General features: G+C 37.8%; 1 protein-coding gene across 2 annotated transcripts in view; it reads right to left on the minus strand.

Annotated features, from left to right (window-relative positions):
* The window catches only part of RBM19 (RNA binding motif protein 19), a 145,577-nt gene that overhangs the window by 117,777 nt on the left and 9,694 nt on the right, over positions 1-18,106 (minus strand). For both annotated transcript variants that reach the window (XM_053702155.1, XM_053702154.1), the window contains exons 9-12: positions 16,791-16,869; positions 11,302-11,373; positions 8,613-8,816; positions 892-1,022 (exon numbers count right to left, since the gene is read on the minus strand). In XM_053702155.1, the coding sequence (XP_053558130.1) occupies positions 892-1,022; positions 8,613-8,816; positions 11,302-11,373; positions 16,791-16,869 (486 nt within the window). The remainder of the gene's footprint in view (positions 1-891; positions 1,023-8,612; positions 8,817-11,301; positions 11,374-16,790; positions 16,870-18,106) is intronic.

The following is an 18,106-nucleotide window of genomic DNA, read 5'->3' on the forward strand; positions in this document are numbered from 1 at the left end:
GATCAAGGAAAAGAATGGAGACTAAAGTGGGTAGAAGAAAAAACAAAAACATATGGTATCTCATCGGTGAAAAGAGAAGTCTCTGAGATTCTCAAGTTTGATCTGAAAAGGAGATTTCATTGGTGAGCACCAAGAGTAGCAAATGTGTGTGCTGGTCTAACCCGTTCTAAACGCAAAGTCTGCAGCCCCTACTTCCCAGACCAGATCTCTTTCTCATTGGCCACGCAGCACTTGTAGCTAGTTCCCAGCCGCACCAGGCTAAATAATGTTAGGTGCGGCTGGCAGTGGCAAGCTGTGGGTGGCAGAAGTAAGTTGGGGGCATCCATGGGTGTCTTGGGGCTCCAAACTAGGGCGCCAGGGTGTATTATTAAAGGTGCCAGTGGCTGGTGCCCGGGTTTGTCAAGCCATTTTATATATATATATATATATATATATACACACACACATATACATACACACATACATACACAATAACAGAATCCGCCTTCTGAAGAAGGGGAAAATATTTCCCCCGAATATATATATATACACACACACATACACAACAGCAAAATAAATAAATAAAAAATTATTAAAGGGATATTAAACCCAAATTTGTTTCTTTCATGACTCGGAGCATAAAATGTAAAAAAAAATAATAATAATGGGTTAGTGGTTCAAAACAAACTAAACCCTTTGCTTGCAAATTAAACAGCTAACATAAATTAAACAAGAATGCATTAACAAAATAACTTGTGATAATATAAAAGGAAGTTTTTACACCAGCTGAAATAAGCTTGTGAGCTTACATGCTAAAAAGACAACAGGCATAGATTGCTCACAATACTATTTTGCAGGTAAAATGACATTCTGCTCTATCCTGTAAATAGTCGTGGATCAACCTAAAGTTACCTGAAAAATCTGCCCATCCACCTCTGCACAGGCCTTTACAGCATGCTCTGTGATAAGGAATGTGACAAAGGCAAAGCCTTTAGGCTTCTTTGTAAGACTGTCAATTGGTAAGTGGATCTCAGAGATGGGACCTTGAGGACAAAGAGGGGAGAAAACAATATAAATGCACAAACCTTTAAATATAACAAAAACAACCTAAAGAGAATACATTAAAAAGAAAACTATTTATGCCACATACATCTTACATTCATGTAACAGTAATGCTAGAAGACACTGCTCTTAGAATATGGGAGAACTTTACACTAAATGACAGATTTCAAATAGATTTGATGATCTTGAGGTTTGCAACAGGAATTCATCTTTAGGGCTGCCTTTAAATATAGTTGAATGTATTTCTATGTATCCCCCTTTACATTCACTTTCATCATTCACACGCTTCAATACAGCAAATGATACTGCTTCCATATAGAACACAACATTTTAAAAGATAACATTAAAATATATTAAAATTTTGATTTACAGATATGCATTAAAAATAAATGAAATACAAATATTTATGTAGATTATGAGCAGTCTAACACAGTGTGTGTGTATATGTATATATATATATATATATATATATATATATATATATATATATACACACACACACACACATACAGAATATATATATATATATATATATATATATATATATATATATATATATATATATATATATATATACACACACACACACACACACATACAGAATATATATATATATATATATATATATATATATATATATATATATATATATATATATATACACACACACACACAGTAAGTATATATATATATATTTATAAAAATAAATATATATAAAGTACAATTATATAATTTAAAAATAGTATGTTGATTAAAATTAATTTACAGGCACATTAAAATAGGCCATGAACAGTGTTGTTACCGTTCTCAAGTTATGATTCAGTGTAAATCCAATATGAGGCAAAGCTTAGTATACGGAAGGTAAACATATGTCACAAGGCCTACAGCTGCCTGCCTTTGATGCTTTATTGGTATCTTTAACCCTTTCCTGACAGGGTTAAAGTGTCTACATCGGAACAACTGAAATCACACGATCGCGAGATTTCAATTATTGGATCGGGTCTGGGGGGCGTCCCTATAACCCTAGGAACGCCCTCCAGACCGCGATCAAATCTGAGAAGCACAGTAGGCTTCAGTACAGCCGTTGGCTATGACGTTCTATTCCGTCATAATGGCTTTAAAGCCCAGTGTAATTATGACGGAATAGAACAGCATAACGGCGTTAAAAGGTTAATAAACAAATGGATGGCATTTTACTTCAATATTGACTTTTTTTTGTGTATGCCACAAGTGCCCAAGCTGTCACTCAAATTTGCTGGTAATTCTGCCTCCGGGTTATTTTTCTTTTGAATACAGCAATTAAGTAAGTATATAAAGCAATTAAGCTTTATGCACATACTATATGGCGAAATTATGTAGACACCTGACCTTCACAACTATATGAGCTTGTTGGACATCCCATGGGAATTAATATGGAGTTGGAAAACCCTTGTGTGCTATAACAGCCGCAACGTTTCTTGGAAGATTTTCCACAAGATTTTGTAGTGTGTCTGTTAGAATGTGCCCATTCAGCCAAGAGCATTTGTGAGGTCAGGCACTGATCTTGGGCACGAAGATCTTGCTAGCAATCATTCCAATTAGTCCAAAGCTGTTCAGTGTGGTTGAGGTCATAGCTCTGTGCAGGCAACTTGAGTTTTCTACACCAAACTTGTCAAATCATGTCTTCAAGGACCCCCTCTTTTGTGCACAGGGGCAGTCATGCTGGAACAGGAAAATATCTTCCCCACACTGCTGCCACATAGTTGAAAGCACCCAATAGTCTAAAATGGCTTTGTACCCTATACCATTACGATAACCCTTCACTGGAGCTAAGGGGCCTAGTCCAACCCTAGATCATTATCTGTCCTACATCAAACTTTACAGCAGGGGGGCGGAGCCAGCAACTGAACAAACAAGACGTGTTTATGAGAGCTCCTGCTGCAATATATATAATTTTGTTGTAAATAGGGACTAAACCCTCTGAGATTTACCTCAAAAATCTCCTTCAGGATACTCTCTACCCCATTGGAAGATCCCAGTGAATTGTCGCCGCGGTAGCCACATTATTTGCTCATTTATACCGTATGGGAAACGACTAGGCTTTTACAGCCTACACTATTCATGGCGTCAACAGATAAGGAAGCCTGGTCGGACATCTACGCAGCTCTGCAGGATTTAAGTTTGCAAATGTCGATTGGGTTCTCTGATATATTAACCCACCTAAGAGCTTCCGTATCACAGCATGAATTGTTGCAGCAGGATAAGGTGGAAAATGTCACTATAGTGACTTATGGAGACCGAGCCTGCAAACAAAGGGATTGGATAACGGACTCTATGCTGGACGCTTCTGAGACACCTAGTATTGTCACTGATCATTCCCTGCCCAGCTACAATGCAGATCAGAGAGATGCGGCTAGCGCCTTAACTCAGACCTTTATCCACTCGTTTGTAAAGAGAGAGCTTCTGGTGAATACCGGAGAGGTAACTATGCCTACTGAGGTACGGAACCGTAGATTACTTTTGTGGCCGCCAGACTACAGCCATCTGGGTTGCGACTCCGCAGGTGAGCATATGAGAGGAGACTGTACTGAACCTGTTGGTGAATCGGAGACTCTGTGGAGATTCTGTCATGCAATTTATAATTGCGTCCTGCCTGATGGCCTTTCCCTGACAAGTTGTGAAACTTACCATACCGCTACAGAGACTGACGCACAGAAGGGGTCACTATTTGAGCCGCACAGGAGAAACATTATATTTTATGTCGCAGCACTTTTGGACCCGTTTTACATCAGACCGGGTGCCCTTCCTAGCCCTGCAGACTTTACAACTCATATCTACAGCAGGAAGCTAATACCCGTGTATTGGAGCAATCTAATCAGATGTGGCGTGGGCTAGTGGAGACCTCTCTCGCTATGCTTTTATGGACAGCTAGATCCTTTTCTGACCTCCCTCTTTCAGGACATTGTGTAACTCTGATATCACATGTATTTTTAGTCAAATATATTATTTTATAGTTAGACACTGTTGTCTGTTGAATGTCTTTATATTGCCTGCCCCTCCAGCATGACGCAGATACAGACTACTATCGCAGAATACATGTCTTATGCATTTGTGTGTAATGTTTCTATTGTACTACAGGTCAAGTTTAAGAATAGGCTAACTATAGCTCTAGCTTATGTTTGATTTTCTTATGTTATCGTATCTATTTGCTCCTCTGCTGACTAAACTTTACATAGTTAATCCAGATACCCAAAGATATATACGGATAGGTTATACTTATATCAAGACTCCCCAGCTACACAGAGACTATATTTCTTCCAACAATAATTGTTAGTTGTTATAATAATATCTCAAAAAGGAAGCTAATTAAAGTGGTTTTGATTTTGGATACACTAGCAAAGCAGGATTTTAACACAAACCCCTTTTAGATAAACAGCTCGCTGGTGTCTAGTTATTGTACTGGGGCTTTGTTTAACTGAGTATATTGAATGTTTATCTAAATCTCACTACACACTTTTTTTCCGCAAAGGGGGTAAATTGAATATACTTCAATAGCCATTTTACTCTGACAGGACAATCTCGGTGAGAGAGTTTTAGACTACTATAGGATCGTCAATTCATACTTATCTAGCCCTATGCACCCCCCCTGGTATTATTAGTACAAAGCCCCCAAGAATTATTCTCAAAAGTTAATGTTCACTTAAAATTTTTTACTCCAGCTAGCTAAGATACAGATATAGTTTGCTTTCTCATTCGCCCGCAGAGATGTGTTTATGTTTGGGCGCTAGTGGGTTCATTTAATATATTTAATACTCTTTGCTCTTATAACTGTACATGGAAATACGTTATGTTTATGCTTTATTGTATCTATGTCTCTAGGATATGACATTGCTTATGTTGAGTTCCATATTTATGTAAAATGATCTGTCTCAGTTGGGCTCCTCCCCTCCCTTTCCCGCCGGTACTGACTGTCTGCGGGTCATACCCCTATGCCTTTTTCCCACACTGCCTATAGCTAGTAATCCCCTAGGGGTGGAGCTCCTCTAGAAATCTCTTATGTTTCATATATACTAATGTCCCCCACCCCTCTTAATATTGATGGGAGTCACCCCTTTCCGTTTTATCTATAGAAAGTCAACCCCTACTGTTAGTCATGACATCGTTGTATTGGGTGTTTAATTTTACTCTAGTCCTCATACTTCATGTACTAAGATCCATTCTAGTATTTTAAGCTCTACCTACAGGTCATAACGAGACTAATGAAAGTTCGCCACTATATCCCTTTAATTGAGTATTCCAATTTATACTCTGTCTACTTGGCAATTCAAACTAACGCTCACTTAGGGTCCCGATCATAGTTAATTCAAGATTGACATCCCGACCGGCTCCGCCCTTCATCCCCTCCTCCATCTTCCCCCCTCTTATACTTCGTCCATGATAAGCCTCTCTCCTCCCTTTCCCGCCGGAGCTTATTGCCGGCGGGTCATACCCCCACTCCTTTTTCCAGCTTCGTCTATAGATGACACTTCCCTAGGAGAGGGGCTCATCCGGAGATTCCCTATATCCCGAACATTTTACAGCCCCCCTCTCCACATAATACTACAGAGTGATTAGTGACTGAGGCCCCTTACCTCCCATAATTGAGCTCTGGTTTTGTTCTGGTTGCATATTCTACGCATTTGTCATAACTTTCTCTTTATATAAGCATAACTCTATATTTAGATAATTACTCCGCTTTGATGGAGCTATGCCCATCCCAGTAGTCATGTAAATAACAAGCCCTCCCTGTGAAGTCCACCCTTATATCCATCCAATAAGGCTTTCCATACCTGCTCTCATGCCCTATTTGGCTCCGCCCCCCCATTCCCCTCCCCACTCCACTTTGAGCGGCTCTTGCCCGCTGCGTCCCCTTATCCCCCTCCCCGCTAAATTGGCCCATAAGTGGCCAAACACAAGCCAATCCATGTTTATCTTACTTTACTAGTTTATATTATGCTACAAACGCTTTTCAGGATAATGTGGAGAATATACTCTATTTCCCCCCTCCCTCTACCCCCATAAAACCAACCCTTCCTTGCTTTTATATTTTCTAAATTAATAACTTATGGTGTATTTATCCATCACAAGGTTGGGTCACTTCTAGTCTACATACCATATAAAAAAAAATAAAAACTGAGGTCTCAATCTGGATAGTCCAAAATCTTTACTAATACCTTTAATAAACGGGATTTATATGCCCCTTCTGTTTAGATTTATTGCCTAGTAAACCTCCATGCTCCTTTATAACACTAACCAGCTATAGCTTCTCCATTCTTTTACCACTCACCATAGAGTATTACTCTTTATATTTTTGAATCTATACAATGTGGGCATATCTAGTATTGTTTATCTGGCAAGATCATGGTATTAGTATTGTACTATTCTCCTTTGTTATTATTGTTGGACGTTTCATTATTGTTATATTTGTTTATGACTTCAATAAAAAACTATTTAAAAAAAAAACTTTACAGCAGGCACTATGTATTCTGGTAGGCAGCATTCTGCCAAGGTACAAGGAAACTAGAGAGAATGTATTTTTTAGAAGATTACTGGCAATTTGACACACTTTCAAAAGGTTAACAATGTCTGCTCTAGTGCATTATCCATAAAAGGAAACTGTATAATAAGTAAAAGCAGCCCATAAGAAGAACCTGCCACAGACGTATTTCTCTAATCTTCTCAAGGACTGCATACAAAAACCCCCATCAATATCATCCTTAGCCTTTAGAGTCACAATATCACCTTCAGCACCTCATCTCACATATCACCCTGCTCCTAAAAGACCCAGATGACAACATTCACAACCTAGAATTTAAAGGCATTGTCCATCTAGTAGCTTAGTCCATTTCAGGATATCCTTGGCTCTCAAAAGTCTTTCAAAGTGGGGGCTCAATGGTTCCTGGAAGAATATCAGACTCCTTGGAACTTGCAAATGTTAATGTTCAGCCTGGAATCAGCGGTATAGCGGATTCATGGAAAGGGAGATAGATCCATTATCACCTTCTTTAATTCCAAAGGTTAACATTTGCTCTACCACTGGTCTTGTGTACAAATATATCAAATAGCCAGATATCCCACATCTACAGGATAATGAAAAAGAGTTTAGGGACCTACGACAACAACTACTCTTCACTTTGGGAAATAAATTAACCATTTCTATTTTTTCCCACAGTGCCAACAAAACACTGTTGCTAAAAACAACTCTCTGCCAAATCAACTGCTCCACTACTAGGTTTTCAAAGGCAAACACAACAATTCCAAAATGTTTACTCCTCACAGCATATTTTTTCACTCACTCTTGTAGAAAACACTTCCCCATCTACAATTCACACTTTCCCAATACAAAACAACTGTTTAATTTTTGTATTAAAAATTATGAAATTAAAACTAATCACTTAAAGGGACAGTCAAGTCCAAAAAAACCTTTCATGATTCAGATAGGGGGTGTAATTTTAAACAACTTACCAATGTACTTTTATCACGATTTTTGCTTTGTTCTCTTGGTATTCTTAGTTGAAAGCTAAACCTAGGAGGTTCATATGCTAATTTCTTAGACCTTGAAGACTGCCTCTAATCTGAATGCATTTTGACCACTAGAGGGCATTAGTTCATGTGCTTCATATACATAACATTGAGCTCATGCACGTGAAGTGACCTAGGAGTGAGCACTGATTGGCTAAAATGCATGTCTTTTAAAATAACTGAAATAAGGGGGCAGTCAGCAGAAGCTTAGATACAGGGTAATTACAAAGGTAAAACTTGTATTATTTTAACTGTGATGGTTATGCAAAACTAGGGAATGGGTAATAAAGGGGTTATCTTTCCTTTTAAACAACAAAAATTCTGGTGTTGACTGACCCTTTAAAGAACATGGAACCCAAAATGTTTCTTTCATGACTCAGAGAATGTATTGCATGTGCACATATCATTTGCAGTATATTCCGTTTGTGGCTACACTACCACATAGTAACATTTAATAGTCATTTCCTTTCAGGACATTTTAAGAGTGGAAGACTCATTTTAAGATTTTAACTTTTGCCATTTTTATTCTAAACCAAATGGCCACTGACCAACTGGCTTTGCTATAAAATATACATTTTCTACAAATGGAAAAGGCCTTTAGTTAGGAAGGCATTTATTAACCATTCCATCAAGCCACACACAATGTATTTATTCTTAGTCCAAATATATTTGAATGGCTTGTAGTTAGTTCTTAAAATAATTTTCTGGTTTTCTCTTTTCATCTACTTTTTTCCTGCATTATTTGTCACTTGTGAAACTAGATTATACTACTGTACTGAAGTCTGATTGGTGGTTAACATACTTCATTTGTACTGGGTGTAGAATGTCTATGTTTTTGCTTTTTTAACAGAATATTCTTTCTTTTTATACAAACATATACATGTATATACATACATACATACATACACACACTTTAAAAATACTAACGCAGTAAAATAACTAAAAATTTGTCACTGTCATTAATATGTTTTCTCTTGGCTTCTAGAGTTTTTTTATTTTTTTTTATTGTTCTACACATGCTGGTGACTCACCATACTTAGAAAACAGTTTCTCCAGGTCTTCCTCAGTACAGCTGTATGGCAGGTTTCTGACAAAAAGTCTTCCAGAATCTGACACATCCTCCTGCATCTCTCCCTCCTTCAGTTCCCTTTGCTCCCATGGTCTATTTTTGACCACAGTGGGAACCCGAGGACCTTTAGGACGCTCGTCCCTGAATACCTCAATGTATCGTCCACCTATAATGTACAATTTACAACAAAATTTATATTGATTTTTTTTTTTTAAAGTAATTTTTATTGAGGCTAAGCATGTGATATAATAGACAAATTACATTACAAAAATCATATACATATAAAAGAAAAAAAGAAGCATGTCAATCGTCTTGCCTCAGTATATAGTCATATCCGATGCGACACATTTATGCAATACTAATAGTAAACCTCCAATTTTCTATATTTTGTTTGAATCTATGTAGTAGCATAAAAAGGATATCCGAGTAGTAATGTGCAATATATATATAATAGAGAATATAAACTTGTTAAGCTTTTTAATCTTTTGATATCCCAAAATATATTATAGACACATAGCAAATTGTGGCTTACTATATATAGCAACTGAAGATGTCAAGGAAGAGTATACCTGAGCCACCTGATTTTGGGTAATTTAGGAAGTGTTAATTTGAGTGCGGTATGTTTCAAGGGAAACTGTGCAAGAAGGCTCTAGCATGATCACATATTACTAGAGTTTTTATATATATATATATATATATATATATATATATATATATATATATATATATATATATATATATATATATATATATATATATAGGGGCGGAGAATAATCATACATTTTCTTAGTTGGGAACACAAGCCTTTGAGTGTATAGCTTCTGTATAGATGTTCTCATGTTGAGGCAAACCAGTGGAACAAAAAGAAGAGTAATATATAAATACATATGTAGATCTACATGTATACATATGAGACAACACTATTTTGCTAATAATAATAAATATTAAAATTAAGGAGATAATTGTAGCTTTCTTGTTATATCTGGAATCCTAGCATTTATTAACCAGTTAAAATCTAAATATAGATGACCTCAGCCTAAGTAAGTTAAGGTACGTTTTTACCGGCTTCCATAACATTAAAGGGCCACTAAACCCAAAATCTTTCTTTCATGATTCAGATAGAACATACAAATTTAAACAACATTACAATTTACTTCTATTATTTATTTTGCTTCATTATTTAGATATCCTAAGTTGAAGAAAAAGCAATGCACATGGTGAGCCAATCACACGAGGCGTCTATGTGCAGCAACCAATCAGCAGCTACTGAGCATATCTAGATATGCTTTTCAGCAAAGAATATCAAGAGAATAAAGCAAATTAGATAATAGAAGTAAATTAGAAAGATGTTTAAAATTGCATTCTCTTTCTAAATCATGAAAGAAAAAATGTGGGTCTCATGGCCCTTTAAAGTGTAATATAACTTACAATAATTCAAATAGAAACACAAAGACATCTAGAGTATCATAGATAACTCCCATCAACTGGGTGCATGGGCCCTATACCCAGAGATAGGTAGATATAAAAAAACAGGGAAAATGGCGCAGTAAGTATATGTATACACTAAAAGAGAACGTTGCCTCACACACAGTGCCAAAGGCACCCTTTTCATAGCATATTAGTACTGCAACCTTAAAATCAGGGATAATTGGAGTAGCTTTATCTATGTACAGATAATTTCCCAAATAAATTACTATAGAGATTATATCGGACTAAAGTAGGAGGCTTTTCTATCTCCAGGTGGGCCATATTGAGCAGGTTATGAGTCTAACATTCAATCAAAGGGCTTTAACAGTTTTTTTATGAAAACATATCATGGGAGATCAATATCAGGCAAACCCTCTAAACACAACAGAGCACAGAGTACAACAAACATCTTGGACAATTTCAGTAGCTATAAACGCTTATAATATAAAGCTATAGGCTAGGTGTCTCAACATGAAAAACATCTAAACATAATTTAGAGCAGTACAGGTCTTAATTTCCAGAATGTCAACTTGTCTGGTTTGCTCTACATTGGATAAAAGTATTGCGGACTATTAGATATTTCTAACTTCAGTTTGTTGGCATGTCAATCAGCATATTCCACGGAGAGCAGAACCTCTAGCCTATGAAGAGGAAAGGGTACTTGAGGCAAAAAATAAAAATAACTCTTCCTATAACAGATGTACGGCGGTGCAATATCCAGTTGTGACTCAGAGGGCAAGAGGAACTAAATATCGTTTTTACAAGTATCTTAAACCTGACTGAATATTCTTATGTGTCTATGCTGCCATCTAGTGGGCCAGGAGGGATATAAGCAGTATATTGATGAAAGGGAAGCATCCATTGCATTTGAATGAACGCTGGCTCTGTAAATTCAATAAATAGTTTATTTTCTCTATAGGATATCTCCCTTAACAACACAATAATAAACATTGACCCATCTCAAACCTAATAAAATACAGAACAAATATGAGAGGCAAGAGATAGCACTATTATAAGATTTTTTTTATTTTTTTTTATTTATTAATAGCTAGCAATTTTTTTTCCCATTTGGAACACCATACACAGAGGTCGATTTTATTACAAAAATTTATTTTGCACAATATCTAACAATATAGCACAGTGTAAACTTATTGTTTTAAGATTTCCCACAACACTCATCTCACCCATATAATCCTTGTTCCTTTTCAAAGCTTTCTGCACATCATCTTCACTGTTGAAGTCCACAAATATATAACCTGGAATGTGGGGAAAAAAGTGTGTGGTTAAAATGTGTTTATTTCGATAGGACAGAGACACTGGATGTCTGAATATCCTGAAGCGTCACCGACTTTAAATAAAGGAAAATTGTTGTTATAGGACCATATAACACAATAGAATAGCATAATTAACACACATAATAAAAGACAATACAATAACGCTTACATTTTAAATGAGTAGATTTGTTTCAGCAAATGTCAAAATTACTTACATTTTCCCACCCCTTTATTATGTGCCATCAGCCAGTCACAAAATGTATATACTTTGAACTTATTTATGTCTGATTTAATGGTATCCTTTTTTTGAGTGTAAAATCAAAATTTGAAAAATATTGTAAAGTAAAATGTAATGCTAATTTTTTTTTTTTTTTTCCAAATAATTTTTATTGAAGTCATAAAAAGATACAAAATATGGGGTAAGCCCCAAACCATTTACATATCCATGTTTACATAGTATAGTTAGTAACATAATACATTCACTTATCTCAGACGTCACTATACCATGTGGGCTGTCTCGCAGAAAGACTTCGGTTTTATTATAGAGAATCATTAATGTAAAATAGTCGGTAATGGTCCTCTCCCAGCTATGTAAGGAAAAGATTAAGATATCTATTCAACTAAGGATAGGGCTAGGGAGGAGGTAGCTCTGTAGTTTTATGGGGTAGGGGGATGCAGCGGGCAAGAGCCGCTCAAATTAGAGTAGGGGGGGATGAAGGGGGGGTGGAGGACGGAGCCAATAATTATATCAAGTTTATAGGCAAAAGCTGCTTAGGGTATTATAGTTTATATGTTTAGTTAAGGGACTATCAATAAGAGAAGTAAAGGTAGCTCTTAAGAAGGTTATGTGGAAGGGGGGGATATTAGTATGTATGAGATATAAGGGACTTCTGAGTGAGCTCCTCTCCTGGGGAAATGTCAACTATGTGGGAAAAAGGGGAAGGGATATGACCCGCAGGCAACCAGTGCCGGCGGGAAAGGGAGGAGAGGGGCTCAGTTGTAACAGAAAGTGAGCGGTGTAGGTAATGTCTATCGTAGATATATTTTCTAACAGGCAAGACATACTATAATGTATCTATAACAACAACACCAACACCTATAACCTCGCAGCTAGCAACTCCCAGAATTGCCACCACTAGGCTTAGGGATAGTTAGCATATGTAACACTAACATTTTGCAGTAACAATAGTAGTTTGTAGGACTATAAGCCAATATGCCCTAGCATGATAAAATTATGTATCAGAGTTCACTATCGTATTAGGAAATAGAGTGGTTTAGAAACATATTAAGTGTATGTTGATAGTGGGGCTTTACAAGTGAAGCACCCACTGCAATATAATCGTGAAATAGACAGGGAGTCTAAGTGCTGGAGTGAGTCTGGGCTAGCTGCAGAAGCCTGCAGGGCTGTATTCGGAGCTTAACTGTTATTGTATGGAGGCTTAAACCTAATCTAACCCCAATAGAGCCAGGCAAAATGTGACACGAAAATCTGTATGTAAACTGCAAAGGTGATATGTTGTATGGGGCAACTTAAAAAGCAGTTACAATTAATGACCTGTTCTGTCATGTAGTCTAAATGTTTTGCTGCCAATGGCTGTATTTTATTGCTTGTTATGGGTACAACTCACAGCTGAAGAGTACCACGTGGATATTAAGATCAGTATACCTAGGGGTAAAATAGAGATCTATTAAGCAAAACAGGCAATTACTACCGAGCCATAAAATAACATAGGAGCAGGGGTAAAAGTAGATGATGGTACCTTAATACTATTAGTGCTAATGTCTCAGTACTGACTCTAATACAGGCAGAGAAACCTAAATAAAGGTCTAGGGTGACAAGTGGGTTAGGAGGTGTGAAATCAAAAAAATAAGACAGAGACTTATATATACACCCTGTACACGAGGTCGTTTAGCAAACATACCCAGGAACAAGCCTAGGAACTTCCTAGCTAAACACACATATATAAGTAATAACTGAACCTTGTGTAGAGGTGCATATTAGACTAGACAGCCACACTCATATACACTTTAGCTAACATATAGTATGATAACAATACCCCTAAAATCTAACTTCAAAGTGAGCTCTTAAACATCATTAAACAATATAACATCAAACCATTAGACAGTGAGTAAACTGCGAATAGCTAATAACATAGTGGTCATTATTATGGACTTAAGGCACTGCGGGCTGAAGAGGATTATGGCTAGTGAAAGTATAGTACAGTGGTGATTAACTTCATCAAGCTCAGACATATAGAAAAAAAAAAACTCTATCGGACAAACTGTCGTCATTAACATGCTGACCAGAAAGTTAGTAGTCCTAATGCAGAGATCTGTATGAAGAAACAGTAAGAAATATAGTATTAAACAGACAACCTGCTATAACAAATAAGACATTCACGTGTTATCCAACCATTCTAAGAGCAATGGGTGTCTAATTATGGTATACAGCAATAGTAGAGTAGTGCAGACACGTCTTAGGTTGTTCTTTAGCTAATTAAGGCTTACAAATAGTTATAATTAACTAGATAAGAGAACTACTGTAAACCAATATAAAGGAAAACAATTACTAGCTCAGGTAAGCAACTTTTAGAGGCTAGCAGCTCTCAACAGTGTGGGATATCTTCGCAGCTATCAGGCTCTGCCCTCATTATCAGTCCAAGTGACTGTTCCTGCTGAAGACATGGCAGATTTGTTGCATAGCTATGTAAGTCTCAGCCTATTCCGGACCTGCGTGGGACAGAAATATCCAATGCACTTGCGGTGTGGGCTAGATCAAAATCTAGTTGTGGGATATGAACTCCAATGTGTCCTACAATCTGGAGGCTCTGGGTGCGCATCTGGAGAATCAGGTTAGTGAAATTCTCTGACGAAAATCTCACCGGACAGGCTGAGGTGCATATGAGAGATTCAGGGTTGATATGCAGAGGCAACGTTGACCTCAGATCTGTCTTCCATGCTCCCTCTATGAGCGTAACCGTGTTAGACAGCAGCCGTAAATCTTTGCCAATCTCCGGTATACCCGTGACATAGCTAATAGCGGTGGTAGTCCCCATAGCAGCAAAAGCCAGTTCAGAGCAAAGGATCCATCTCTCTGTATGAGAATGCTGAGTACTTACTGATGGTAAGAGGCTGACAGGTTGCGGTGCTCTGCTCCTTGAACTAAAGTGTCCACAGTGATCTCCTGCATCGCTTAAAGTCAGAAGTGTGTTAGGACTCGGGGATAGTTGCAGGCTTAGGCAGGGAGGTGTAACGTGCAGCGGGCGCTGCGCAGCCTTGATCTGTGGGATACCTTCTGATCCCGTTATGGCAACAGCAATATGGGGCGTTTCAGCTCTATTTGTATGGATCAGGCAGCCTTTTGTATCTTCAGATAGGGTGCAGATCAAGTCCCATCCAGGCTGTCTGTCTAGCAGTTGTTTAGAACAAGGATGTATGAACAGGAGATCTTCCGTCTGTCCCGCCACATGTGTGACATGATCGGGTATGTAAGAGACGCCATCTTGGCTGCGCAGCTCAGTAATGATGGACCGCAAGCTGCTAAAGTGACAATCAGCTTTATCAAGTAAGCCCGCCAGTAGATAGGAAAGGTGTGTGGAGAAGTCCTCCATTCTGAGAGCATAAGATGATGAAGATCTAAGTTCCTAGAGTTCTATAAGTTAAGGTTTTATTGATCAAATTTCAGGAGCTCTGCTATAGCACGTCTTCCCCCGTTGACAGTTGGCTCCGCCCCCCATGTAATGCTAATTTAACGTGTGCCCACAAGCGCTAATTATATGTGCATTTACGGGCGCACGTTAAATAACCAGCCATTACAAGTGGCTGGTTAATGCTATCACGAGCTCACAGTAGCTCTTTGCGCTAGAAAAATTAACCGGAGGTCAGACCTCTGGTTAATTTAAAAAATATACCCAAATTGCCCCCCCAAATAAAGAGTATAGTTCATTTTTATTAATAATATATATATGAGCAATTTTGTGTGTGTTTTTTTTTTTTTTTAAATATAACTGCACAAAGCAGTTATACTGGGTGAAAGTGAGCAGATAGGGGTGTAATAAAAAAACGGCACTGAAAAGTGCCTTTACATTGCGGACTATGGGGACTGTGTTATCACTTGAAATTATATATATATATATATATATATATATATATATATATATATATATATATATGTGTGTGTGTGTGTGTGTGTGTGTGTGTGTAAATAGTCATAAACATATATATTTTAAATATGCTGCTCATCCCTGCGCGACTTACTGCCTCTTCACTGTGCGAGGCTCTGTGCCTTTTCGATCGGCATCAGAACAAGGCTTCCATTGGAGCCTATGGGAGCGTGGTCTCGCAAGTGCAAAGCTTCCACGCAATGTGAAGTCGTGTTCGTTTTGCGCTCAATTTCTAATACCAGTGAGTGGAATGCAAATATCGCACTTGCGAAAGAGCAATTTTTTCGCTCCACTCGTAATCTAGGCCAATGTTTGTTATATTTGGGTGCCATAGCCATTTATTAAATAAACAAGTGAAGTCAAACTACAAAAAGGAGTCTGAAGTAACTGTAATGCTTTAAAAAAAAAAAAAAATAGGAATTGATTTTTTTTTTACACTTTATTCCTAAATCACAGTATACTAACAATAACTGGTTATATTTTCAAAGGGACAGTACAACTTAAAAATGTTCTATTATGACTATTTTCTGCGTGACAAAGCTTTACGGTAACGTTTACTTTTGATTACATTATCAGTTTAAAGCAAGTCGGCATATAACATGCTCCATATAAATATAACATAAAATACATACATACATACATGCTATATACTTATATTTAAAAAAAAATTGGTTGTAGCCGTGCCTACAAATACTAATGCATTGCTGCTTCAGGGGCTTTGGGGTGGCAAGCACAATAACCCAAGTCTTCTTAAAGGACCACTCAATGCAGTAGAATTGCATAATTAATAAGTGCATAATAAAAAGACAATGATACAACACCTACAATGAATTTCAAATAAGCAGTAGATTTTTTTTATGACAAATTTATTTTTTTTCTCCCATTTTCTGGCCCCTTGTATCATGTGACAGACATCAGCCAATCACAGACTAGTATACGTATACACTGTGAGCTTGTGCACATGCTGCTCAGTAGGAGCTGGTGCCTCAAAAAATCTGCATATAAAATGATTGTGCAAAATTTGATAATGGATGAAAATTGGAAAGCGTCTTAAAACTGCTGCTCTATCTGAATCATAAAAGTTTATTTTGACTTTAGTGTCCCTTTAAGATTTTTAGACCTTCTAAACCTGTATATAGTCCTTAAAAAGCCCAGCGCTGTGTGACAGTTACATTTTTAGCTGGTAGTAGTTAAGGGTAAACATCACTTTCAGACCTTCCCATAGTAGGGACATACCAGTCTTGTTTCCATGCTCGTTCCTCACAATTCGGATCGCAGCTGGTTTCATTGGCACAAGAAACTCACGCACATTTTGCTGAAAGAGAGAGACGGTTTTGCAACAGATAACTGAGGGCATTTATACTGTGTTCTTCTGACCAGACTTATGAAAAAGAAAAGAAAATAATACACATTTGCTGGTCTGCATAAGAGTCATCTTATAAATGTATTTCAAATTTATTTTCTGACTGTGTAATAGATGCTGGTAAACAAGGAACAAACACTGAGTCTGTGTAAATTACTATACTGGCATTCAGGGCCGGATTCATAATAAGGCAAAGTAGGCATGTGCCTACAGGCGCCCTCCATAGAGGGACGCCTGTCTCTTCCTATTATATGTATCTATGTAACCTTAACTAAGATGGCTGCCAACAGTGAAATAACAGCACTGTGCATGCACGGTGGTCATCTTTGGTAAGGTCAGGCACGTGTCAGAGAAATGACAAGGGGCATAGGGCATGTGCCAGTCAGGGGTGACATGTGCATAAGTCATGATACCGCTGTGTAATCGGAGGTCTGCTCCCGCCCATACTGTCATACTGAAAGCTCTCGGGTCTCGAAAGGCCTCTCCCTGTACCTGGCCCTGAGCTCTACTCTTCCACTGCACCCCCCCCCCCCCAAACCCCAGATTGAAAAGCATTGTCTGCGGTAATGGGTCCCACTGCAAGGACACACAAGTGAGAGGGGACAAGATGGCAGTGGCCTGGGCAAACTGGGGCTGGTTGATGTGAGGAGACTGCAGTGCAGGGGGAGAGGGGCCTGTGTAGCCTATGTGTGGTGATGTGTGTATTATACAGTGATATGTGTTATATACAGATGTGTGTGTTATATGCAGAGATGTGTTTAATATACAGATATGGCACTGGGTGCATTATGCAGAGATGTGTGTAATATATAGAAATGACACTGGGTGTAATACACAGAGGTGTGTGTTATATGCAGAGATGGCACTGTATGTTATATACAGAGATAGCAATGGGTGTAATATGAAGAGCTGAGTGTAATATATAGAGATGACACTGGGTGTAATATACAGAGGTTTTGTGTTATATGCAGGGATGGTACAGTGTGTTATATCCAGAGATTTGTGTAATATACAAAGATGGCACTGGGTTGAATATGCAGGGGTGTGTAATATACAGAAATGGCACTGGATGTAATATACAGACATGGCACTGTGTGTTATATGCAGAAATTTGTGTATTATACAATGATGGCACTGGGTGTAATATGCAGAGGTGTGTATGTAATATGCAGAACTGTGTGTAATATCC

The sequence above is a fragment of the Bombina bombina genome, chromosome 2 (genome assembly GCF_027579735.1).
Source record: "Bombina bombina isolate aBomBom1 chromosome 2, aBomBom1.pri, whole genome shotgun sequence".
Taxonomy (NCBI): domain Eukaryota; kingdom Metazoa; phylum Chordata; class Amphibia; order Anura; family Bombinatoridae; genus Bombina; species Bombina bombina.